This window comes from Drosophila subobscura, chromosome J, assembly GCF_008121235.1.
Source record: "Drosophila subobscura isolate 14011-0131.10 chromosome J, UCBerk_Dsub_1.0, whole genome shotgun sequence".
NCBI classification, from domain to species: Eukaryota; Metazoa; Arthropoda; class Insecta; order Diptera; family Drosophilidae; genus Drosophila; species Drosophila subobscura.
The window spans coordinates 15775695-15802079 of NC_048532.1; the positions used below are offsets into that span (position 1 = coordinate 15775695).

A 26385-nucleotide genomic window follows, 5' to 3' on the forward strand; every position below is an offset into this window, starting at 1 on the left:
AAGTGTATTTCAAAAATGAGCCACGCCCCCTTCCGCCTCCGCAAAAGGGCGAAAACCTCCCAAATCTACAATTTTGAAGATAGCAGAAAACTAAAAACGCCATTCCGTAGGGAATGACCATATCTATCAGATCACCAAATTGGGATACGATTGGATCATTATTATAGCCACAATGAAGAAATTAATTTGCAGTAGCCAAACCCACCCCGTCCCGCAGCATTCACAATCTGCTTCGCGCTGTTTATGGCCTGGCCCCTGACACGTCACTGCCTCTGCCTCTGCCGCTGCCTCTGCCGCTTCCTCTGCCGCTGACTCTGCCGCGACTCTGCAGTGTGTGTCTATAGGGGAGGGTGGCGAGCTAAAGGAGCGTGTTGGCGTGAGTAGTGTTGTTGATGTAGATGACAGATGAAGAAAAAATGTAAAATTGGACAAATAACCGCTAAAGTGCAGATTTAGTACTGAGTGCCGGGTATAAAAGTTGTGACGCGTAAGAAGCGTCTCACACGTCCCTTCTCGTTAATAATTAGAATTAGTGTAAATCATATAACTAGATCTTGCATTCTATGTGATTGAAAGGCTGCGGGTGTTTTGGTCTAATTACTAAGGAAATTCATTCCATGAAAAATACATCCAAATGGTAGGCTAGTGTTTGCCAAAAAAAATGTAAAGAGAATAGTTCCAACAGAGGGGCGATGCCGCATAACGCATAATACTCGACAAAATCTTTAATTTGCTGTGTGGGTTTACCCAAGGGTTGTCTCTCTGCCTCTCAGTGTTTGGGTTGTTTTGGTTTGATTATATAAATTTCTTCGAGTATTTGTTTGTTCTAATTTGTTATAGGAATTTGCATGGAGGTGGTGTGACAACCCTGGTGTAGAACCCAGCATACACACGCGTATAGTATAGTGTGATGACTAAATATTCAGTTACAATGTTTTACATATAATTATAGATGTATTCCATTTGGGATTGTTAAGTGTATATGGCTCTATAAAAGTGGTCCGTCCGACTAAGCCCCCAATTCTGTCTCTCCAGCAAGTACAGTCTCGCAGTGAAAACCTCTATACAAACTACTACCTGTTTCACGTACTTTCAAGTCAAAAATATATATCATTGAGGGAGGAGAGCGCATTTAGAGCCTCCATCCTTTATATACTGTGATGCACTCCTATCCGTGTTACCATTTCTAATCAGATCTAACCTATAAGGACTTTGGTTGTTTGCCGCACTACTCGCTAGGATGATTGGTGAAAAAATACATCTAGATATACAATACAGGTCCTCGGGTGGAGCTGCTCCACTAACTATGGTGAAAAAATAAATGTTTCATCTGTTTTGTTCAGAAGACATCTTTCCCAGGAAGCGGTTTGAGTCGAGTCTCCTGCGACTATGGCTATCGTTGAATATGTGTGTGTGTGTTCGATGAGAGGATGAGATATGATTCTGCCCTCCGTTTCGTCCGTGTTCTGCTGCTGGAGCTCCTTACAGTTCCAGCAGCAGAACCTCCTCATGCTAGAGTATGTTCAGCAGCGACGAGTCCATCATCCGATCATCGTACAGACTCAGAGTCTTGCTGGCCCTGGCCTTGCGCACCGATGGTGGCACATCCCCCGGGGTCTTCACACGCTCCGCGGGATCCCTGAGTCGCTCGCTGCTCCCACGACCGCTGAAGACCTCACGGAACACTTCCAGACTATGCTGACGGCGCATCTGTTGCTCCGTGGGCAGACCCTGGCCCTGGCCATGGCTCTGGCTCGTCACCAGCAGGGAGTTTGTGCGCAGATGTCCCGGACGACGCTTGGAGGAGGGTCGCGTCAGCGTCTGCAGTTCGTTGCCATGGCTCAGGATGCAGTTGTTGTTCGTGGTGGCTGTGGTGATGTTGCTGCTGCCACTGTTGCTGTTGATGTGCTTGATGAGGCTGCTGGACAGAGATCGGGGCACTATATGGGCGGGAGTGCCACTCCGCTGCTCTGCACTTCGCAGCTGCACGGGCAGCGGCTTGTTGTCCAGCGGCTGGCGGGGGCTCAGATCGAGATTGTTGGGTCGACGCATGCCGCTCCCAGCTTTGAGTGCCGCCACCAGGTTTGACTTCTCCTCTCCCAGCTGCAATTGGCGGCACAACTCCTCTGCGTGCTCCTTGCGGAAGAGCTTCTTGTGGATGAGCGCGCGGACTCCGTGCCAGCCGCGTAGCTTGTGGTCCGTGTTCTGCTGCTTGGGGAATCCCTGCCCCAGGCTGGAGTTCGTGTTGGTGTTCTTCTGGTGATTGTGAAGGTGATGGGCGGGTGCGACTCCTCCGCCGTTTGGTGGCAGCAGCTCCTCGACACCAACATCGTGCTCCAGGCAGGACAGACTGTTCTCCTGTGGCTGTGTCTGGAAGCTGTGCTTCTTGCTTCGTTCAACGAGCACCGGCGGTGGTCGCAGTGGCAGTGGCGCCAGGTTCCTCTCCTGGCAAGGATTCCTACCCTGGTACGGCTGCAGCTGCTGCTGCGTGTAGCTCAAATGATTCTTCTCCGTTGGCAGCTGCTGGTTGGGCGGCGGCTGCAGTAGTCCGGCTGTGTCCGAACTCATCTGATGGTGCACTGCAGCCGCCGTTGTCGTTGTTGTCGTGGTCAGATTCATCTGCTCCAGGGATGTGGGCGATGCCAGGTTGTTGGTGTTCAGCAGCGGACTGGCAGGCTGCACCTGCAGACGTGGCTTCAGCCCTGACATCTCCTGCATCCGCTCTTCAGCGCACAGGGACGTCAGCCTGGCATCCGCATCGTGGTCCCAGCAATCCTCACAGGTGTCCCGCACCACCTTGGCTGCTGCACCGCCACCCCAGCCGGCGGGAAAGAGCGGCCGAGCCTTGTGACGCACCACCAGCGCCTGCATCTGGTCAAAGCTGGGATGGGAGCCCACCTCCTGTTCGTATGGTGCCTTGTAGGGCGGCGTCATCTGTCCAGCGGCATAAAAGTCTGCGCAGCGAGTGGACACCTCCCATAAAACGAGTCCGAGGGCATAGACATCCATTTGCTTGAGGGACGTCTCGCAGTCGCGCAGATTGACGGCTCCCTCCAGCAGCTCTGGGGCCATGTAGCGCAGCGTTCCCACCTCATTGATGCTCTTCGTCTCTGCCATGGCCACCTCGCCCTTGTACTCATACTTGGAGCCAAAAACTTTCAGCGCGAAGCCAAAGTCCGCAATGCAACACGAGAGATCGGCCTGGACGAGTACGTTCCTCGTGTTGATGTCCCGATGGGCTACGCAGGGCTTGTGCTGATCCCCCAGCCGCAGTTCCGTGTGCAGGTGAGAGATGCCACGCGTGATGGAGCGCAGCATGCCGCAGCATTGCGAAAAGTCCAGGGTGTTGGCTATCAGCCAGTCCTGAAGGCAACCCAGTGGCGCCAGCGACAGCACCAGCTGGTACTCCATGCGTCCATCCATGGTGCAGCGCTCATCGTAGCCTGAAAGAGTGGGAAAATCTATTCAAACGGAGCTCTCGTCTCTCCCAGTGGGTCGCATCTCACCAAAGTAACTCAGCAAAGCTGGACAATCCATCAGCGGCAGGGCATAGATGTTCCTCTCGTTCACATAGTACTGATGATGCTCCTCTGGGTAGATCTTCACAGCCACCTCCTGGTCGTGCAGCAGACCCTTCATTACCGTTCCATACTTCCCGCTGCCCAGCATGCCAATCAGATTCATGTTGTCCACGTTCCGCAGATTGGAGCTGTAGCCTGGTCCCGACGGTGCCAGCGGGGATTCCTCGGGTTCTGGCTTCTCCTTGGGCCCCCGACAATACTGTATGGCCAGAATGATGCCAATCAAGATGGCAGTGAGTCCTCCGGCAACGCCCAGCATTGTGCTGGCCAGAAAGGACTGCTGCTGCTTGCTCGTCGCCAGATTGCTGAGCGGTGAGCGGACATCATTAGAGCCCAGCTCCAGGGGTGCAGGCTCCACCACAGCAAACTGGTCATTGCACACATCTCCCGAACAGCAGCAATAATACAGGGAGTTGGTCCTCGAAGTGGGTGCCGAGCTGGTGCACTCCGACTGGCTGCAAATGGAGTTTCGATCGGTGTTGTCCTTCCAGCAGCCTATGGAGGGGATTTTTGATTCGGTTTATTGGAATTATCTGCATATTTATGGACGGACTCACCCTGCTTGACTACTCTTGTTCCATTCAGAGTCTGATTCCAGAGTGTAAAGCAAAAGGTGTACCCCTCGGAGCAGCTACGCCTGTGCGGCTCGTTGGGAATGGCACTGGGCTCGATCTGCTGCTCCAGCAGCTCCCCGCTGGTATCTTGCTCGGAGTCATCGTCGTGCAGGGAGTTATCATTCTCCATGAAGCTCATGCAGCTGTACTGACGACTGGGAACAGGAGCTATCCAAAAGAGAGAGCGAAATGGTTCCATTACCTGCTGTACATATATGGGGCAACGATCTATCGACTACTTACAGCTCCTGGCCAGGGAGATCAGGGCCACCAGTAACCAGCTCCATGTAAATCGATTCATTTTGGGAATCCTTTTTATAGCTTCCTTGTGCCTGTTGTTTTCCCGTTTTTAGGGTCTAACGATTCTGTCGTTTCGGGACCACTCCAAATTTTACGGCATTTTGTGGGCGAATAAAACTGCAGAGAGAGCGAAAAATATTTTATAAATATTATTGTTGACGCAATCACAATGAGAATTATCAATTGTCTGCGATCCACTACGATCCCCTGCCACCCACTTGCCCGCCTTCCCCTTTGCGTGTTTGTGTATCAATATGCGATGGGAATTTGCAAATTTAGCAACTTTATCAAGTGTAACGATAATGCCGGACCCAGATAAATTCCAATTCCAAAAACGGCGACGATCACCGAGTGTCGTCTGCGTGTACATTCCACCCACACCCACAAATCCAGTCACTGGCGGGAACGCGGTTGCACTTTGGAACCCATTTGGAACCAGGCGCCGCCGGTCTATGCACAACAATTTCGATTGGCGACGATCTCGACTAGGGAATACCCAAATCCATGGGGAGTGACAATAAATTGATACAGTGCTAATATGCCCCTAGGGGCATACGGTGGAGGGGTACGCAAGTCTCCTCTTCGTTCGCTGTCTCCCACTCGAGACGCTGATTAGAAAATTTTAGCAGGGGCATTAATTATGTGGCTGGTTAAGCTTATTACGCTCTCCCACTGTACATAGAGCATACATAGACACACAAACACATATTCAGTATATGTGTTTGATGAGTGATTTGCATTGGGGCGACATTTGGGTTAATTAGGGGTGACGGAGCATGAAATTTTCAGCGAGATAAGATTATTTTTATTAGATAAGGAAGCTTGTATACGATTATCGGAATCGCTCCCCAATCAACCACTTTTAAAGGCTTTCTATTCATAAACATGGAAATCAATCAAAGAATGAAAAGCTCGAGCTCGAGGGCTAAAACACAACCATGATGAAAGGCACTTTAAATTTTGCGTTGCTTTTGCTGTTCTCAAGTTTCGACATTTTTAAGAGCTCCTCGTTCGGACTTCTTGGACATGGGGACAGCAAACCACACACCACACAAAATGAGGGAAACGAGATCTCTGGAGTTCTGTACGCGCTCTCTTCCTCTTCGTTAAACTTTTGTTTCTGTTTTTGCCCGCTATCGCCCCAGAGTGTGGAGTCCCCCCACTCCCTTTCTTTCAGCACGCATCGACCGGCTAGCTACTCTCTCTCTATCTTCCTGTTCCCCCTCCCTGGCGCATGCGCAGAAACTGCAAGCCAAAGAGAGCGAGAAACTCTCTGCCGCGCCAAAACAGGTTCTGCTGGAGCTGTCTCAAGTGGTGCTGGTGATTATGACCAGGGGGAGAAGGGGTAATGTGGGGTGGTTCGAAGAGCCGCCGGGTGCTCCCGTACGATAGCCGACGGCGCCAGTTAATTGCAAATGCTGCTCGCCACGCTTCTCCAAGTGTGCAGTATATCTGCTGTAGCATCGCGCCCAACTACTGAGATCGTAAAGGGTATGCATGTGTCGGTGCAAAGCTTTTGCTTTCTCTCTGCGCTGCGTTTATTCTCGTTGTTGTTGAGACCTGATTAACTTTTTGCGTGTGCATTTTGTCCATGTCCAAGCTTTGGTGTGTGTGTGCGTGAGAGTGTTTCGGGGTTCATCTTTGCATTGCGAAGGTAAATAAAACGAAAGGTAGTCCCGTTTTTTTAAAGTTACCTAATTTGCTCATTGCGTACACGCTGCACAGTTGTGTGTGTGAGCGTTGCTCACCCTCTGCTGAATATGCATTGCCTTGACTGCACTTTTTCAATTGCGACATTCGGCTGACGACGCGATGCGACATGCAAAATCAATGCGAGACACAAAAGTGCAAGCAAGACAGAACAGAAACCACAACAACAGCAACGATAATGGCAAAGTGAATGTGAATGGGTGTCTCAGGGGTCTGGTCTGGTCGGGTCTTTTGTTGACTTCGCTCTTCTCCTCTCACTATTTTGCCAGGGTGGGTGGCCGCCGCCGCCGCTGCTGCTGCCGCTGCCAACTGTCTGTGAGAGTGGATTATATGTGTTTATGTTGGTGTGCGTGCGCAGAGACGACTAAAAAATTGATTTTTCCAAGACATTTTTCTCGATAGTTGTTTGCGGAAAACTCGAAAGGACAAACACTTTTCCTGCTGCACCTGAACTTATGTACACTTACACTCACAATTCAGGGCATGCTCCGCACTGCAGTTGCACTCTGTATAGAGATTATCCGTCGTTTTATGAACTATTTGTTTTTTGTTTGCACTGAAAATAGTTACACACTCGCCGCAAACTTTATTGTTGGGGCCCCGGCGCCAGTCGCGTCTGCTCTCCGTCGACGTTGTTGGCTTTTTGGGGGCTTTTTATGGTGCTTTAAACTAGTTTGCTGGATGGCCGCGCCGACTATTGCCGCTCGATGTTCGCGTTTGGCCGCCTTCGCCAGCTCGAAGTAAGTAAATGAATGCGGGAGCCACTGCGCTCGGTCTTTGGCGTCGTTGTCGTTGTGCCGTTGCTCTTGCTCACGCTCTCTTTCACTCTATCTCTCCCTCTGGATGCCATTCGTTTGGGGCTGAAGAAGAAGGCATGCGTGTATTTACGAAGCAGCGTGGAATGCCAGAGGCAGCGATTGGGGAAGAGAGCGAGCATTAGAGTGGGAGAGCAACATTGAAAGAGAGCTTTACAGCACTTGTTGAGCGTGTTTTTGTTTCCCATTTTGGCTTTTATTTTATTCAACGAGATTTCACGAGCTTACACTTCCCCCTACTGAGGCAGGGGGTGGGCGGGCAGCACTTGCCCCACACACTCCCCAAAACCAATGCGCAGACCGTTCTTCTCGCAGTGCCCCCGAATGATGACCTCATCGTAGTCCTGCAGGAACTTGCGACTCTTGCCGCCCGGCAGTTCCACATTCTTGGTGCCCTTCCAGCACAACTCCAAGAGGGAGCCATACGAATCCGGAGTCTCGCCACTGATTGTGCCTGAGGCCATCAGATCACCAGGACGCAGGTTGCAGCCGGTCACCGTGTGGTGGGCAATCTGCTGCAGTGGTGTCCAGTACAAATGCTTGAAGTTTGACTTTGAGATGAGAGCCTCGTTCTGATCCGAAGCTGGAAGGAGGAATGGGGACACATGAATCACAGGAATCGGAATTTATCTTTCTTTTGTTGCTTACGTTTCAGGGAAACCTCCAGATTGATGTCAAAGTTGAAGGGGACACTCTGGCGCAGATATGGCAGCACTTCTGGCTCCTGTGGGAAGTTGTCCAGCAGGAAGGGCTTCAAGGCAGCCGTTGGCACCACCCAGGGCGAGATGGTAGTGCCCAGATTCTTGGCAGTGAATGGACCCAATGGAACGTATTCCCATTTCTGGATATCCCGGGCACTCCAATCGTTCATCAGCGTGAAGCCAAACACATTCTTCCAGGCCTCGTCCACGCGAATGGGTTCGCCCAACCGGTTGCCGGGGCCTCCAATGAAGAAGGCCATCTCCAGCTCAAAGTCCAGCAGACGGCAAGCACCAAACACTGGCTTCTCAGCGCCTTCGGGCAGCGTCTGTCCCAGAGGACGACGGATGGGTGTTCCCGAGACGACCACAGAGCTGGCACGCCCATGGTAGCCCACTGGCAAATGCCGCCAGTTGGGCATGAGCGCGTTATCCGGACCACGGAACATGATGCCCACATTGGTGGCATGATGGATGGACGAGTAGAAGTCCGTATAGTCCCCAATCTGAGCAGGCAGATGCAAACTAATGTCTGTCTGCGGGATGATGGCTCTAAAAAGGTAAACAAATTCGGTTAAGGGTGGTAAAGCTTTGATCCAACTGTTCCTTTCTTACACTTCCTTGAGGTCCACATTCTGATCCAGTTCCGAACCCTTCTGCAAGAGCTTCTGAGTCTGTGTCCTTACCACATCCCAAGCTTCGTGGCCCAAGCCCATGAGTGCATTCAAAGTCTCCGCACGCAAGCTCTCCTGCACGGGGTGTGGATATAATTGGGAGACAGCTTTCAGGTCGAGGACATGTTTTCCTATGGCCACGCACAAGCGATGAGCTTTCTGTGGAACATAGATAGAGATATGAATTACGATATTCGGATACGATATAAAGAGGTCTTATCAGAGCTGCGAGATGGTACGATGTGTTTAATAAGTTATTTTGAGTTTAGATTAGCATATTGTTTTCCTAAACAAACTTGTTTGCAGGCTGATGTATGCAAATGTTATGCCCCAAAGTGGTTTTTGTTCTAGAACGAAGCAAAAATCTAGAACTGGCTCAAAGTCACATGGCAAATGGTTGAACTTGAGAGCAAAAACTAGAAAATCTTTTATATTTTAATGGGTTTACCTCAAAATTACATGAATATTGATTGAACTTGTGGAAAAGTCTCTTATTTTTATTGGCTTTAACCATTTTCAGTATGTACTCACATTACTTTGGGTGGAAAACACAGCATAGGGCAGGTTCTCCAGTGGGAAATCGCTACCCGCGGGCACTGGCACAAAACTTTGGGTCATCTTTGAAGCACTGAAACTGTAGAACTTTGGAAGGTGGGTGCGGATCAGTAGACTGAAACAGACAACTAGAAATGTGCGCGAAGCCAGAGCGAATGAGCGAGCCCACCATAAAGATCCGCCTTTTATATGGGAACTACTCTCCCAAGAGATATAACGCGTTTCTCTTAACAAAAACAGGCCCCCAAAAAAACAAAGAGATATTCTCGTATGTAAGAGAGTGAATAAAGAGATAGAGTTGTTTACTGCGCTTTGGTTACTTTTATTTTGATTTATCTTTCGTTTATATATATAATATATTCATTTATAATTATATTTTGATGTTGGAGTAATTTTTGGGGATCTGATACAATAATTTATACATATACATAAAATGAGAATCCATATCTGATGTACACATACATAGTATATCTCTATTACTGGATCAACTTAGTTAACACACATTTAAAATACAATACAATACATTAAATATATATATTTATATCTTTTATTTATGATCTGTTTTGATTTGTATTGTATATGGAATTGACAAACGATTCGTGTGTTGTTTCTGGTTTCTGTATATGATTTGTCTGAGTTGTGTTGAATTTCCCTTCTCTGACTTTTCCTATACCTTCCATTGGACAAACAGAAATTGAAAGAACAAACTCATAGAATATAACAGGCATTTCCAACATTTATAATTGTGTTTAATTGACTCGTTTTTGTTTGTGGCTATAGCAAACTAAACTCCAACTAATTCGTTTATACGTATTTAATTCTCTAGACGAGTATATAGCACAGTTCGATAATTGGACTAGATACGATCTAGGTAGAGCATGGTTAGCATCCCTAGATCCTCTTTCAGCTTTTCATCCTCCACTTAAGTAACAAGCACAGGTCTCTCTATAAAGGTACGCATGGCCATAGATCAACGTCTCTATACGAGTATAGTAGTTAGGTAACTTTTCTCTCCGCAAAATAGTTCAAACAATTAACAAATCAAACGGAAATGGAACGGAACGTAATCCTTCTCCTTCTTTAGCTTCATCTTTCTGATATGTTAAGATAGCGTTCGTTTAACCATTCAACAGTATTTTCCAACAGTAAATATATATTCATATGTATATCATTTTCTAAACGGTTTTTGTGTGGGTTTAAGGGACCGTGTTCCGTGTTCTGGTGGTGCGTGTTGTGTTGGTGGTGGTTGTGGTACATATAGATATTCAAATATTATATACTTATAGTTTTTCTCTGATCGTTTCCGATGACAATTTTAGATATAGTTTTCCCCAAACAAAACAAACTTTCGTCACGCTTTAACATGCCTCGATTATATGAAGTTTACCAACACTGGCCATAACGGTTAACGTATAACAGATAACGGAATGAGGAATCGGAAAAGGAACAGCTAGCAAACACTTTATAGATACAAACAAATTTACATTCAACATTGAACTCTGATGATCTCTCTTGATTCTTGTTTCTCGATTCATTTTGCGGTCTCCTGATATGCTTTTTGTACGAACTATCTTTGTCGTTCCATCCTGAGAACCGCTTACAAATCATCGCCCAAACGATGAATCTCATCTAGCATAAAGTCCACATCCGCCTCGTTGACGGCGGCCGATGAGATGATCGAACGGAAGAAATTGGGTCGTCGATCGTCTGGCTGATAGCCCACCATCAGAGTGCCCTTTTGCATCATGCGTCCCTTGATGATGGGACAAATCTGTAGAGAAAACAGAGAGTTAAACTATAAATCTAGATATCTCAGAGTATATTAATTTACCTTTCCCAACTCTGTCTCCTTTCTGGCATCATGTGGCACTCCACGCAGCCGCTTGGGCACATACCAGAACGAAACATTGACACACTCTGGCTCCATGATCAAATGGAAGCGATCGGACTGGGCGCGAATGCGCTTCAGCTGGTATTGGACCAACTCCATCAAGCGGTCCTGCTGCTGCTCGAAGCCCTCGGTGCCCTTGGCGCGCCACTGCAGCCACAGCTTGAAGATGTCGTTGTGGCGCCCGCACTGGATCACCTTGTCGCCAGTGTCGTAGCTAATGTCGTACTGCTTGTCGGTCATGAAAAGATACTCCGCCGACATCTGGTTGCAGCTGATGAGGAGACCCTGTAGAAAATAATAATCGATATAGAATGGAATTCACGTTCTGTTCTCCGCTTTCTCTCGCTGGCCATAAGTCAAGTCGAAATTTTAATTAAAATTCCCGCCTGCCAAAAGACGCAACTGTGACCGATGGCAACATATTGCAATGAATGTAAAAAATCGTAGAACGGACCCAAGCAGGAGGGTGACAGGGCGCATTTGGCCTTCGAGCCACCAGGGTTGTCAAAGATTTCATTACGCTTTTGCATTGTGTGTGCGACAACCCCTGTCTGTCTGTTCGTCTGTCCGTCTGGTTTCGTTCGTTGTTTGGAATGAAGAATAACAAGGAATTGTTCGAAACACAATTGGAATTCTTTGCACAAACATTGTTCAATGTGTATCCAAAAGAATGTTGGGTATCGCTCGTTCTGGGTTGGTGGTGTGGGAAAATTGTATTTTAAATATGGGGTTGTGCTGCAGTAGCTAAGCAAATTGTTGTATTTACATATTAAACATCATTTGTGTGATATCTGAACCAAAAAGGAGGAGCCCAGCTCTCAAAACGAGGGGCCTCACGTGGTGCGTATACTTTATATAATTATATCTAGGACAAATAACATCAGAAAGACCCTAAATTTGATTCAACTTTATCCCTATAGATTACATTTAATCTCTCCTTTATTTATGTATCATCGTTCTACTTACATCCTCCTTGAAATGAATGGTCGAGCACTGCAGCAGGGCTCCCATCAGTTTGTGTGGATTCCAGGTGACCGAATCAGCGCTGCAAAGAGTCAAATCATATTCGTAAATAGACATTCAATTACGAATTACAAACAATTAACACTAAGCTGCCACACTGTGGCAGGCTGCCGCCTACCCATCCCACCTACCCCCTGCTGTGTGACATAAGGGGCGCGGCGAGAGGTCGCTGCCATCCACAGCAAGTGCCATAAATTGTGGCAATTTCAGGCCGCAGCACTTTAATTGAATTCAAAAGCGAGAGAGACACAACCCTCCCGGGGGCAAGGACGAAGACGACGACTCGGTGAGGGTTGACAGCTAAACATCCCTGGGGGAGCTATTTACAGTTATGTGGGTGCGCCACAGCTTGCTGCCTGCCTGCCAGCCTCTCCCCTGGTGGGTGGTTGGGTGTCTATAAACATGATCCTTATGGAGTGGCTGTAAGTGTGCTTCAGGTTTTTTGTGTGCCCTCTACTGGTGGGGAGTTTGAGGGTATTTTGGGCTTGGGAAAAGGTTTTAGAAAAAGGTTGCAGCTCCTACAAAATGCTATATATAGATCTGTAATTTAATATATTTATAGATACTAGATTTATGTACCTAACTGCCAATCTTGAGTTATATTTTCTTTGCTTTTGGTCACCTAATTTGAGTTTTATTTCAGCGTTCATCATATCCAAGCACTGGGCATACCCTTCGTCGCTACAACCCTCTATAAACCCTTAACTTTCTTATATCCCGCATATGTTTTTGTGATTGAGCAGCGGCCTGGCATGCAGACTCAATCGCTGCAGATTAAATTTTCTTTCAATTGTTTTAAGAAACTTCTTACAAACTGAAACTCAGCGAATTTAAGAGGTTTCCCAATAAAGGACCATTAATCAGGGCTTTTTGTAAGCCCCCAAAATGCCGCAAACGCAACTTGTCAGCTGTATGGGCATTTTAATGATTAATTCGCATTGAGAGCCTTTCAATTAAGAGCCTCAATTTGCATGCCACAACGACGCTGGCATTAGGAGCCATTATTGTGGGTGATGGATGGATGCCGCATGGAAGGAGGCAATCAATTTGAAAGTGTTTTAAGGAGGAGGCTAAAGGAGGCTGTTCCTGCTTGACCGCAGTCTGTCAATACGACAACGACAGCTGCACTTGCCACATTTGCCTAAGCCCACTCTTAAGGCGGAGTTGGAGAAGGATTTCTCCATTCGGGAATGGATTCAGGGGAATGGGTCTCCGTCTCCTGGTGCTAAAGTGCATTTCAGGTTTTTGCTTTAAAATTAAAAATTCCTCTCCTCGGGGATGAATCAGTTTCCCTTACTCTGCCACTCTCCCTGCCACTGCCACTCGCATTGTTTGTCGTAATTGTTGCGTAAGTAATGCCCACCCAGGCCATGCCATCCCCCTGTAGGTCGCGGGTTGGTTGAAAATCCACTTTGTTCATTTGTTTGTCTGTGCCCTAAAAATGCACTCGGCATTCACTCTCCGTCTGTTTGGTCGTTGTAATCCCTGTAAGCTCTGAACACCTGATGGACCCACTAAATGACAAATTGAGATTTTTCCCACATGTTGAAGTTGATTTTCTCCGACAAAGGGGAAGAGAGTGAGAGAGCTGAGCGATGCGGGCCATTTGGGAGCATTTAGATTTAAATTTATCCAACACAAAACACAAGCCCAAACCCAAGCGGAGATTTCAATTTGTGTTTTGACTTGGCAACAAAAAAAGGCAACGATGAGGGTGCCCCAGGGCATACGAGTTCATGCCACGTACGATGATGAATGAGCTCGACAATTGCTAAGGACAAAAGGGAGGTGAAGGCAGGGGTTTGTTGAGAAGCTGCTAGAAGTGAAGGGCACTAGGAACCGCCTATAATATCTTGCTTTAATAGGAGTAACTTTTACTTACCGCTCAACGCCCGTGAATCTGGGATGACGATGCTTGCGAGACATCAGCAGACCGCCGCCCCAAGCAGCCTTTAAATATAAAAAGAAACACATTTAAATATTCCAAAAAGAGTAAATCCCTCCAAAGTTAATACTCACATCGACGTGCATCCAGCAGTTGTACTTCTGGCAAATGTCCGCAATCGTATTGATATCATCGAATGCCCCAAGCACAGTGGTGCCGGCGGTGGCATTCACAAAGAAGGGAATATCGCCCTTGGCCTTGCGCTCGAGTATCAATCGCTCCAGCTCGGAGGTGATCATCCTGCCATGCTCATCCGAGGGCACCACAATGCAGTGATCGGTGCCCAGGCCGCAGACGGCGGCGCATGACTTGATCGAGTAATGGCACTGGTCCGAGGTGAACATCGCCAGATTGCCGGGCAAGCCCCGAGAGCCGTGCTCCTTGTAGTTGGGGAACATCTTGTGCCGGGCAGCCAGAAAGGCGTACAGATTCGAGATGGAGCCACCGGGTGCCAGGATGGAGTCACCGCCGGACCAACCGATAATCTCGCGCATCTTAGTCAGCACCACGGTCTCCATGAGGATGAACACCGGTGCGATCTCGTATGTGAACATATTGGTATTGGCAGTGGCCGTCAGCCACTCGCCAGCCATGGAGATCAGATCGAGTCCATTGGACAGCTGATTGAAGAAGTGTGGATGTCCTGTGGGGGAAGGAGCAAGAGAATATATCATTGGATGGGGGATATGTTGTGTCGCCTGTTTGGGTGTTTAATGTGCCTGAAAATGCTTTCCGTTTAGCCATGGCTGTCGCTCCTGTCTGTCTCTGTCCCTAAGCTGACAGCAGATGTGTCTGGCAGCTGGGCTTCCATCGTGGCTGGATTCATCTTCCTCCATTCCCCATACCCTCCTTTCCGGCAGCATTCTGCCACAGTTTTTTGTTTTATTAAAAATATATTCGAGGGCTGAAACAAAGGCCAAAACGAAGCAGCACGGCTGACTGGCCTCGAATGGATTGAAGGCCGCCCCCAATGCCAGCCGCTGCGGAAGTGCATATGTTCAAGGGCAGACGTCAGGACAAGGTCCTTTTGGCCAATCGATGGAAGATGGATCTTAGTTCTTTTCGTGCTGTAATCCCTAGTCTTTGCTCTGACTGAAGAGCTCTATAAATTGCTCATTTATTGTAGCTAATTGTAGCTTCGATTTGGCAAAAACTCCCACGGCGAACCAGGGAATGCTTTCAGAAAAGCATCAGGAAGCCGTCCCGTCTCCCTGTTCCTGCTTGAACCCTTCGGCGTCTGTCAGTTCACATCTTGAGTGCCATAAGTCGTGTGATTAAAATCCCATTGCCCACAAGGCTAAATCCACCCACACACACACAACGGCAAGGACTCTGGCAGAGCGTCGGCATTCAAACATTTCAATTTGCGCAGGAGTCACCCTCGACCCAGACAGCAGACAGCCAGAACTTTGGCCAGAGGACTGAGCAAGGCAGTCATTCATTCGCATCAAAGGATCAGGAATGCAGCGAGTCAGAAAATAACAACGGATTTTGATTAAAGCTCCCCCCTTTTTTATGGCAGAGGACTGTCGCTGTCCTCGTATCAGGTTGCCTGCTCTTCCCTTGCTTTTTGACAGCGCGCATTATGTGAGATTACGGATCATAAATGGGAACTCTTATCGGAGTCTAGCGCAATGTCAGAGCAGAGGAGCAGCAGCTCCTTAAAGACAAGAAGTTTTGGAAAACTTTTCTTCATAATTTTGCTCTACTCTCCATACAATCTATGTTTATTCAGCGGGCAGCCTTGATTGCGTACACTTTTAATTCAATTTTAGTCAGCAAACCACAAGGGGCAGGGGCAGGGAGTATGCCAGAGCAAAGTCCCATTTCCTGGCAAAGCAAATCGCGGAAGCAAACGCCTGCTTCCGACGACAAGGCCACAGCTTCCGGGGGTGGCTGCTGGGCAGGGGAATGGGTCTGAGTTTGTATAGTAAATACGCTTATTATCGATACTCCAAACACAATTGCGGTCACGTGCGAGCAGAGACAGAGACACACACAGGAGCTGCCCCTGGCATTAATTTTCAATGAAATGAAATCAGCAAGGACATTCATCGTATAACAAACAAAAAAAGAACGAAGGAGAGAGCTGAAACGTGCGAATGACTTTTTGGCTGCGAAAGCCAACCAGGGAGAAGGGAAACCCAAAGCCAAACCCTTTCCCTGATTTATGATTGATGGGACTACGAGTGTTTTTGAAAGGTGTAAACCAGCTTTGGGCCATGGCTCAATGGGCCATAAAATGGCTTTGTCCGATGGCGCTCCATGCTGTGTCTGTGCCATCAATATGCTAATGTGCTTATCTAGAAGGCTGCACACTTTGTGTTATAATGCGACCGCAGCGTCCGTAGGCACGCGTCCGTCAGAGGACAGAGGACATATGCTAAGCAGCAACAAATTTGATTAACCCGCGACTGAGCAAACACAGCAGAGTGCTGATAAGGCAGGACACAAAAAGGATTAGCTTACCCGTCTTCACTTGATACTTGAGTGTGGTGGCACAGTCCTCGATCAACTGCTGCAGCGGCAGCGCTCGATCGGGCACCTCCAGGTCCAGCAAACGCTTCATGTCCTCTGGATGATGGAAGTCCAGCACCTTCTCATTCCGATCATTGGTGGCTTTAACGAAATCCAACAGCACATCGACCACCTTCAGCAGAAACTCCTGTGTCTCCGGTCCGGCAGTGACTGTTGTGGGCATGAGATCTGATAAAAAACAGAGAGTAGAGAGAGAACATAAAAAGAAGGAAAGGCAAATGTGAGAGAATGCTTATCGGGAAATATGAAAAGCGTGTGGCCCCCGCCACTGCTGACAGGCAGCGCTCTTATCATGATATATGGATATTATTATTATGGGGATCCTCCGGGGGACAGACTGAGATTCATGACGAGCTTTTTATGGCCATCCTGCACGGGCTGTGGTGTGTGCCCCAAGCAAGGCCAACTCCCAGCTGGTGGTCGTGCTGCGAGTCATCCTGCCGCGTTGGCTGCAATTAATTTCTAGGGCTTTGTGCGGGGACTTAAGGTCTGGCCACTAAGCCACCAGGCAAATGGGAACAGCAGCCAGCTCCCCGGGAATCAATTGGAAAACTTAACGTTGCGGATGATTACCAGGGAGCAGGGAGCAGGGTGGAGCTGCCGCGTTGCACGACAAATTGTAGCAATTTTGAACATTCCTCGAGTTCACGGCAAAAAGTTAAATAAAATTTAATGTGCCTGACTGCCTGCCTGCTTGTCAAAGGCAGCCGCCCAGCCACCCTTCGGACTATCCATCTCCGTCTCTCTCTCTCTGCCTGATCCTGCAGCAGGAGCAAACATTAAGCACAGACGCTTCACACACGACCAGGATTTCAGTGTGTCCTTCTCAGGCGTGCGCAATATCCTGTGACTAAACGGTTTATGTTTGTTGGGCTTTCAGTTTGATGCACGCGTCTGGCCTGGGCCTCTGACTGGGCATGGGTGGTGGCTTCTCCTTTGACTTCTGCCGCGCTTCTGTCTGTCTGTCCATTTGTCGGTCGAAAATCTGGTACAAGGCAACAGTCGCACCGCTTTCACGCTCCACCAAAGCCAAAACAGGAGCAAAAGCAGAAGCCAAAAAACAGGAGCAAGAAACAGCTGAACGAGCCAGAGTAGTGTGTAGGACAGTGTGTGCATGAGGCCATTTATCAAGGAGACGTGTGTTCTGGACAGCCAGCTCCTTGTTCATGTCCTTGGCAGACCTCCTGTTTTGTTTGCCAGTCGCCAGTCGTAGTGTCGGTTTAACACTCATTTATTATTTGCTCAGCCCAGAAGCGATTTGTGTGTAGTTATGCCAAAGAGCAGGCGGAGGAGGAGGCCCAATGTTTGCCAGAATTATTACTAGTAAATGGTTGACACATACAGACAGACAGATAGTCCGGTTCATGGGCATAAGTTGTAGAGAAATGTTGTGGAAAGAGTGTTGGCCATTTGTCAACTATTTAGATGTCGATTTTGGTTACCCAAATAAGATGCCGAAGAGTAGAAAGGCCTGTGAGGATTCTGTTTGGGGAACTACTTGAGATAGATGTTATCACATGAACATCATTCAAATGTCTCTCAAATTATCAGAATATGGATCAATAAGTCTCCGAAAATATAAATTAAATTATTTTCATGCTGAAATAATATTTTTTAAGCCTATACGTATTTATTTATATTTTATGATATTTAGAATATATCTTGAAAATACTTATCAGAGTTATTAAATAAAGGGATAAGTTAGGGATAGATATGCATTAATGGTAGAGGTCTTTGTCCACTTCAGATATTTGTAGAATTCCTCTTACATATCCATGATAGTGACTCATCTTATATTTGTCTTATTTGTTTTAGCTTCTTTAATGACTGTCTGTACTTACCATAAGCCGTCAGTTTGCCCGTCCTTTCGGACAGTTTATACCCGTTCGGATTGAGCGACATTTTCTCCTCTGCAATGGTATAAAGAAATAGAAAACGATTCATTAATAAAGAACGATTTGGGCACCATCTGTCCCAGATGAAAGACCCTCCCTGAGTAGGCGTCAAGTAATGTTCTGCCAAATGAAGTGTATGGTAAAATGTTATGCAATCAGAGACCCTAAAGGGCAGACGCAGGTGTTACATAAGTCTGCCTCCTACCATCACACTCTCCCTTTCGCACTGCTGACTAGAAATTGCATAATCGAAGAGAAACAAACAAACAAGCAACCCACGAAAATTTGTTAGAGTGTGAAAATGCAATGAGCGAGTAAATAAATAGAGAAATGTTTGGTAGTGTGGGGGTAGAAGCAAGGACAACTGAAGGGCAATGTGGGAGTGTGGGAGGTATACACACTGATTTCATCTACCCAACACCCACACCACCTGAAGAAGGAGGGAGGTTCTCGTGACCCCTCTTTCCATTGGAACGCCTTCTGCTGTTGCGCAGTGAGTGTTAAGTTAATTTCCTGTGTTTTTTCTGCACGAAATATACGGATATCCATATATACAAAATTTACATAGGGATACAGACAGCGCGACAGCTGCAGTTAATGGAGAAAACCTTGACTGTGCCCGGGAGACTTATGTAACCCAAAATCAGAGACCCAAAATCCGTGCGGAGGAATGTGGAAATGATTTCTGTGAGTATGAGGGAATATATCTGAGGAATCTTACCGATTATCCTGCGGATATCGTCGATGTATTGCCTTAGATAATTCACTTTGGCTACTGTGGCAACTGTGGCCAACGATGTGAAGGACGAATAAAATGTGCGAGAAATGAGGTGGAGAAACGAGTATCTCTGGGATGGAGCTGCGAGTAATGTTTACGGTACTACGTGGAAACTAAGAAGCAAACTACACAACTTACACAAGTCCTTTCAAAACACGAGCAAATCGTTCACTTTTCAATTGAAATGAAAAACACACAAACGCGCGGGACGGAGCAAATACTCGACTGAATATGGGGGGATATTTTTTTGTGTAGAACTCTGATAAACTCTGATATATTGTTGGAACAAATTCTGATTTTTTCTGAGGGCAGCAGCCTACACTCGCTGACGATCTGCGGAGCTATGAGCCTTGCCCAGCGTCTGTGGCGCCTACGAAGCTTTTCTTTTCGTTCAACAAAATGGCTGCCCACACACACACAGAGATACAGTTGTGGAGCTCTTGCATAACCTTCACCAACAGCGAGAGCGTGGAGCTCGCTCTCTCAAGGCTTTCTATGTATGGGTATGCCACGCGTGACGTCATTGATTTTTGGGGGCAACCATCTTTGTTTGTCGTGCTGCTGGCGTGGGCGGAGCTACTGCCTGTGGGCGGGCAACAGATACACACACGGAAAAAGGAGCAGTGAAATTATGTGCGCAGGACTGTGGAGGAGGCAGACCTCTTGCGTGCCTCCTCCTGCTGCTCCTCCTGTGACGTGGCAGAATGAAAAGCTAATTAACAAACTAATTTCTGCCACTGTTTCTGACATTTACAATGGCCCCACCAATATACAACTTTTTTATGAGAGTTGTTTCCCAGCGTGCAATCTAGAGGGAAAGCAATCTAAGTCTACACAATTGCTGCTGCTGTTTTTTCGCCCCCTATATGTAACACATCTGCTGTCCATGTACTATGTATGGCATGTACCTATGCCATATAATCGTGTGAGTATATAGAACAAGTCTATATTTGGGTCAAAGCTGAGCTGTGCTGTCCGTCCCACCCCTTCCGCAGGAAAATATCTTTATCTAGTTGGGAAATTGCATTATTTTCAGCTGAACGAATTCCATAGGATACTTTCGAGGGTCTCACACATACAACAAACACTTTTACACACGGACATAGTAGGACACTTATGTAATTGGTGGGTGGCAGGATATCTGGGTGGCAGTAGGCAATGGGAGGGTCCTAGGGAAATTCCAAATGACGTCCATCAAGCTGCCTGGTAAAGCGAAAAAACAACGAGAAATGTGCAAATATTTGCCCTCAGAAATGGAGGGGGCAACATCATCCTCCCTCCAGGATTGCTTGTGCCTCCCTCTCTTATCTGACAGCAAGCAGCTTGCACTGCTGTTTGCTGCTGGAAAGGATTTTTTCAAAGTCTTCTAAGAGCAGCTCGTGCGTCATTCTCAGCAGTGCGGAGGCGGGCCATGCCACTCGATAAGTAACTTTTTAAGTAACTTTGCTCCGCTTCATTTCTTTTCACTCCAACCCATGCCAGTCAAACATAAATCTAAAGAGGTTGCTGTTATACTTACGATTATGGGGGCCATAAGATGGTAAATGTTCTCGGTTAATGTTTAAAAATTGAAAACCCTAAATGGAGTTTCTTTGCAAACATGCTGCGACTAGGAGTATTTTCATTTATTATTTAAAAGCTGTTTGTGAAATACCAAACCTATCATGGGTCTGTTTTTACAGTACTAAACACGATCGTTCATGCACGCTTTGCTGAGAGCTTTGCTTGCGCTGTCTGTAGGTAGAAGAAGTAAAAGAGAACTGCAGCAGCAGCAGCAGTAGCAGCAGCAGCAGCAGCAGCAGTAGCAGCAGCAGCAGCAGCTAAATGCACGCCAAAGCTAGAAGAGATAAGCAAAGAGCTTTCGTGCAGGCCTGATCTTGCATGCGTAAGCTTCAGTAAGCTTGCGAAAGAGAGTACCAGAAACAAAGCGTGTGATGGGATTTAAGCTTCTGCTTGGTTTGGCTGCGTGCAGAAATTAGCTTTGTTTACGTTGAAGAAGAGTACGTTGATCATATTGGTATCTATCTTTTATCAAACTGCATCTTTGATCAAGCTACATATGTAAGTCTTTTCATTCACACATTTATAATATAATTTTTGATCTTTAAGTTTGAAGAAGGGTCTGAGCATTGGCAACATAAGTGTTTCTTTGACCTTTGTCTACACTTGCGTTGTTTTAAAGTTTGGCATATAAAAAGTACCCTCTCTAAGCTAACAATTTCTAGAAATATATTCTTAAATCACGAAATACCTGTGGAAGACCAGCTGCATTATCTTTTTGACTCATGGACTGCGCAGCTTAACCATTTCGTGGTCCCATCCATCACTTGTGTCACTCAATTATTCTCGATTGCAGAGCAAACACATACCTTCTGGCATGGGGTTATCGAAGTAAAATCCCCATACTTCAGAGGCAAAAGCCACCAATAATAATTATCTCTTATCAGCGATCAGATGGCTAGAAACAATAGACGGAGACAGGAACAATTATGGCGGGGACATATGGCAATGGAAATCTGCGATATCCGAATCAGTATTCGCACTTGACTCTATCGCGGCAGCCGACAAAGTCATCAAAAAAAAAGGTTTATGGATGGATTATTATTAAATTTAGCAACCATTTGCCCTGGAGGTTTAGTTGGACAACTGCTGGCATTCGGAACGGACAACGTTATTCATATAAAATTGCTATCAAAACCATTTTACGTATCAAAGTAAGTAGAAGCCGAAACAAGGAGAAGGAATCCCTGCAGTTGGTTATGAAATATTTACCTGGCTGTGTTTGCACGTAGCGCAGATAGGCCCTGTAACCCAGATAGGCTAAAATCTTTGGAGTTTTTCTCTCACCCAAGTGGGGTGCAGTGACGAGTCCCAGGAAGATTGGATAGGGCCGGCCGACGCGTCCTCTTTCGCTCTCAACTCTCAACTGGCGGAAGTGACGAAAAAAGTTTCATTTGGCAACAGCTGCCCGGGTCCCGTCAATGAAACAGGAGTTGGAGAACCCAGTTTAGACTGTCATTAAGCTGACATAATAAAGTCGGGCCCGCAGTTTATGGCTTGGGAGCTGCTGCTTATCAGAAGCAAAGGATGAATCCCTATGGATGAAATCTCCCATGGAAAAGGTGCAGCTGGGGATTCCTGGAACATCGCCAATCGATGGCGCTTGCATAAACCTTTGGGTTTGGCAAATCAAGCGCATGAAATCGGAAACACAATGCACACAGGACGCAGGACGAGGCCCAGCTTTTTGTTGCCTACATTCGGGGCGCGCGATAATTGCATTTCGAGCACAATTGCTCCTATTGTACAGCGGGGCACAGCCTGGTGCTGCTCCTGCTCCAGCCCACAGATGCCATTACATATGCCAGCCATGACTCTTGGCCCCCACCACTCGAAACCCCCACTCTCACAGCTCCTCCTTTTGCCTTGCAACGCCACCAATACCTAACCTTCCGTCTCTTTCTGTAGCCCAGCACTGCGCCTTCAACCATGTGGCGACAGGGAAAGCAGTATGGACTTGGAGTCGTCCTGCCATTGGCTATTGGACTTCTGCTCTGCTCTGCGCAGACGCAAAGCTCTGTGACGTCATTAAGAAGGACAGCAGCAGCAGCAGGGGATGCTGCAGCAGCAGCCCAAATCCTTGAAGACGCACAACCCAGCAGCGTAGTTCAGGATTGGAGTTTGGTGTGCAAAGAGCTCTGCGGGTAAGTCTCGGAAGAAACAAATCCAAAGTGTCCTTGGATGCAAAAGGATTCTGAAATGAACAAGTGCCGGAGAGAAGATAAATCACTTAGAAAAAAATAAAAAGTACCCTCTTGAAGTGTTTTGTGTGGACTCATGATTATAATTTAACGATTAAATATGGAAAATCCGCAAGTGAATACTCGACTGTGGAATGCGACGGCGGCGGCACTTCGAGTGAGGGTGTTGAAGTCTCTCAAGTGCCCATCGTAATCGCGACTGTCAAGCAAACTATAATGTGTTGAACACCTGATTGGGTGTACCTTTATCTGAGTTGGTGAATCAAAGAATAACCTCTGAGTGTTAGTGTTTTTTGAGTGATTAATTACGCTGCAAACCCAGTGTTATTTTGGGTATTATTATGCACTGTAAAGTCGGAGGAAAGGAACGTTTGTCCTTCTGACTAAATTAACACTTAAATCTCTAAAAATTAAATAGTTGACAGCTGAAATTTCAGCATGGAGACTTGTATGAACTATAGACCAAAGAAACTCTTAGTTTAAGCGCTATAAAAGAGCACAAGAAATAGTTGAACACTTTTCTTGGCAACTATTTTGAAAAACCCTTAAGAAGACACATCGAAAATAAATGCCAGCTAGGAAAACCAACTAAGAAAATATTCCCCTTCTCCATTACAGAGCCGGCCTGGGCGTTGCGACGCCTGGCGAGGCCCATTCTACGATCCTGAGACCGGAAATTGATGCGGCCAAGTGCGGGCAACTGTGTGGACTGCCCAGGGGTTAGTGTCCACATAGAATATATACTCCCTAGCCATAGATACCACCCGTGATATCCCCAAACTAACTTGCTTCCATTACCATATTTTTCCTCTGTTACTTTCAGATAATGTGGGCGATAGACTCTGCTCGAGCTACTGCCAGCAAAGGCATCGCTCGCTGTCCGGCTGCAGTCCATGCCAGGTGCAGGAGGTGAAGGAGGAGGCCAGTGCTGTGCAGAGCAATGCCACACATGGTCCCAGAACCGAGGAATACCAGGAGGCAGCAGTTGTAGCTGTAGCTGTGGCAGCCGCCTCCGATGGTGCGACAACGGCGACACCCGACTGGAACGAATTGTGCAAGTCGCTCTGCAAGACTGGCGATGGCGGGTCTTTGTGCAACTGTGATCTATCGCCGTTCTTCACCTGATAACCCCAGGTGCGAAGGCAAGGTGCTGGATCACAAATAATAATTTATATATTATATAATTCGACAGTTGTATAACATTTTGTTGTTCTTCGTTTTGGATTTGAGTTAGTGCTAGTGTTGTCTTTATATATATACATATATATTCTATATTCCATATCTTGTTGCGAGAGTTTAGTTGAAAATACTGTAAAGAGAAACAAGAAACTATAGAAGAAAGATGGTAAATCAAAAAAATGTAATCATAAACGAGGAAAACAGAAAGCGAGAATAGAAGAGAATCACGCGCAATTGCCGGAGGAAGAGCGAACAAATTCGAAACAAATTCCCTATGCGAATCAATTAATTTGTAATTAATTTCAATTGAAAAACGTAACTTTAGAATGTAAGCGGAGGAATCCAACAGCAGTATCACACAGGGCTTCCAGTGCACCCCTCGCTGGATAGAAGGAAGGATCGCAAGATCATTCATCCCTTGGTATCCGGTGGGGGGGCACAAACCCCCAAAAAGTATTAGGTGATTGGAATAGGGAGACACAACCAATTAATATCAACAAACACAACATATCGTGGTAAATCAATTACTTACACTTCAGACTTTTGATTTCTTAATGGATGGAATCAGCATATCAATTTACGAAGCAGGAGGCAGGAGGCTATCTGAAGTTGATGCGAGTATCCGAGCAGTTTTTGTTTCAGTTCAGTTTTTGGCTTAACGGCATCAATTATGTGTGTCACATTAACCAAGAGTTTAGTGTTGGTTACAGATATAAATATGAATATATACGAGTAAATACGATATTGGTCTATATAATATCTATACACAAAAATGAGTTGCGATTGCAAATCACAAACTCAAAAGCGGGACAAACAAAAACCCTGAAATTCCCGCGTATACATTTACAATTATTATAGATATCATTCTATATATATAAATAATATATATGCTAACATTATCTGTGTGTTTGGAAGACATTTTTTCGCATTGTATGAAATGGAAGACAATTTCAGCAAGCAACAACAACAGCAAAAAGCATTCTGGAAGACATGCGTCAATTTATTGCAGGGTGGGGAGCAAACACCATCATGCGCCCCACCTTGCAACTAGTTTAGTAAGGCCCTACAAATAATATAAATAATATATTTAAACTTTATTTTGATTCAAAACAAACCCTAGTCAATGGCTAGCACACGTTGTTGTGTCAAAAACGCGACGCTGTGACTGACAATAATTACTAGAAATAATACAAAGAAGAAAGTAAAATGAAAGATAGTTGGAGATGGAGATTTGGGTATTCAGTGTCTAAATATCACTAATTACTTAATCGCGCACCTATACTATATATATGATAATAATACAATATATTGCACCGAACGATAATTACGAGTTTATTAGAAGGTGGAAGATGAATATCGCCAGGACAGGAGTTTTAAGAAGCATTATTCAGAGCACATTCATTGATAACCTAATGCGGCTTCAGTATGTATATCGATGTGTAGCACGTTAATCAATCACTAATTACCAAATACAAATACTAATCGTACTACTAATCGTACTCCAATGCACTTGCATTTATGTATATGTATATGTGTTAGGCGTTGCGTTTCTGCCATGAATACTGCGGCTAAGGAACCATAATATCAACAGCACACAACCCATTAAACCAGATTAAATAATAATAATAATAATCAAATCAACAACAACAAAATGCTATCTATAAAAAACATCATCATCAATTGCAATTACAATTACGATTTCTGCAATTGCAATTGCAAACACGCCGAACCGAAAACCGTTTCGCAGTTTGTTTTCGTTTGTTGTGGCAAGGCAAGAGGCATCGATCGATGACTATATAGTAGATATATAGCAGATAGGAGGAGTCATAGTCGAATAGCTTGAAATGCCATTTAGTATGTATGCCGCGAGTGAAATAACCCCGAAGAAAATCATAAATTTAAAGACAATTCCACGAAAGTAACCGAAATACTGAAAAACAAACATCACAAATATTATGTACACGCATTCAAAGTAAAGGCAAATATATCTATTATCTGTTAAATGTTGTAAAGCCCCTCTAAACACAAAAAAAAGGAAAAAAAGAACAAAACGAAAAGACTTTTACTTGGGTGGGTAGGGAATAGTAGATAGTTTAATGGAATTTCTTTAATATAAAACATTTCCATTTCTTTGATTACTGAAAAATTAAATGGAATTTCGTTTGAGGCAGCCTGGAAGTAGATACAGCAGGCAGAGCTTATTCCAAACATTCTAGTTTGGCGGTATAAAATTCAAATGCACTGCTTTAAAAGCTTAAACACTGCTTTCGCTTACCGCGTCAGTGCACTGCTTCGTCGACAAGCTTTTCAAGCAGCTTATAACCGTTTCGTAAAATTTTCCACTGCTTTAAGCTTTACATTCAAATTTAATTCGCTTCAATTCAAAATATAACAAATAATCTCGCTTTCCAGCTATCCAGTGGCAAAT

At 46.0% G+C, this 26385-nt stretch overlaps 4 protein-coding genes across 9 annotated transcripts; 1 reads left to right on the forward strand and 3 right to left on the reverse strand.

Moving 5' to 3' along the window:
* Positions 1-522: 522 nt before the first annotated feature.
* Positions 523-6944, reverse strand: LOC117892972 (bone morphogenetic protein receptor type-2). 3 transcript variants are annotated; one of them, XM_034799311.1, is made up of 5 exons: positions 6679-6944; positions 4439-4612; positions 4139-4363; positions 3507-4076; positions 523-3443 (listed from the first exon to the last, which is right to left on the reverse strand). In XM_034799311.1, the coding sequence occupies exons 2-5, from the start codon at positions 4494-4496 to the stop codon at positions 1513-1515; spliced, it is 2784 nt and encodes a 927-aa protein (XP_034655202.1). In that variant the 5' UTR covers positions 4497-4612; positions 6679-6944; the 3' UTR covers positions 523-1512. The 3 variants fall into 3 exon arrangements, with proteins under 3 accessions (XP_034655202.1, XP_034655201.1, XP_034655203.1); XM_034799310.1 differs by having other exon boundaries at positions 6673-6944; XM_034799312.1 differs by lacking the exon at positions 6679-6944 and having other exon boundaries at positions 4439-4613.
* Positions 6945-7194: 250 nt separating this feature from the next.
* LOC117892983 (fumarylacetoacetase) lies at positions 7195-9140 on the reverse strand. 2 transcript variants are annotated; one of them, XM_034799333.1, is made up of 4 exons: positions 8924-9140; positions 8334-8551; positions 7669-8270; positions 7195-7603 (listed from the first exon to the last, which is right to left on the reverse strand). In XM_034799333.1, exons 1-4 carry the CDS (start codon positions 9008-9010, stop codon positions 7257-7259), a joined length of 1254 nt encoding a protein of 417 aa, XP_034655224.1. In that variant the 5' UTR covers positions 9011-9140; the 3' UTR covers positions 7195-7256. The 2 variants fall into 2 exon arrangements, with proteins under 2 accessions (XP_034655224.1, XP_034655225.1); XM_034799334.1 differs by lacking the exon at positions 8924-9140 and having other exon boundaries at positions 8336-8503.
* A 728-nt stretch (positions 9141-9868) lies between these two features.
* On the reverse strand, positions 9869-19342 carry LOC117892978 (glutamate decarboxylase). 2 transcript variants are annotated; one of them, XM_034799320.1, is made up of 8 exons: positions 19156-19342; positions 18186-18254; positions 16276-16512; positions 13881-14449; positions 13744-13811; positions 11805-11883; positions 10779-11123; positions 9869-10718 (listed from the first exon to the last, which is right to left on the reverse strand). In XM_034799320.1, the coding sequence occupies exons 2-8, from the start codon at positions 18244-18246 to the stop codon at positions 10545-10547; spliced, it is 1533 nt and encodes a 510-aa protein (XP_034655211.1). In that variant the 5' UTR covers positions 18247-18254; positions 19156-19342; the 3' UTR covers positions 9869-10544. The 2 variants fall into 2 exon arrangements, with proteins under 2 accessions (XP_034655211.1, XP_034655213.1); XM_034799322.1 differs by lacking the exon at positions 19156-19342 and adding an exon at positions 18961-19094.
* On the forward strand, positions 17013-25154 carry LOC117892986. Of its 2 annotated transcripts, XM_034799339.1 has the most exons (4): positions 17013-17018; positions 22491-22721; positions 23397-23497; positions 23602-25154. In XM_034799339.1, exons 2-4 carry the CDS (start codon positions 22507-22509, stop codon positions 23901-23903), a joined length of 618 nt encoding a protein of 205 aa, XP_034655230.1. In that variant the 5' UTR covers positions 17013-17018; positions 22491-22506; the 3' UTR covers positions 23904-25154. The 2 variants fall into 2 exon arrangements, with proteins under 2 accessions (XP_034655230.1, XP_034655229.1); XM_034799338.1 differs by lacking the exon at positions 17013-17018 and having other exon boundaries at positions 22488-22721.
* Positions 25155-26385: the final 1231 nt, after the last annotated feature.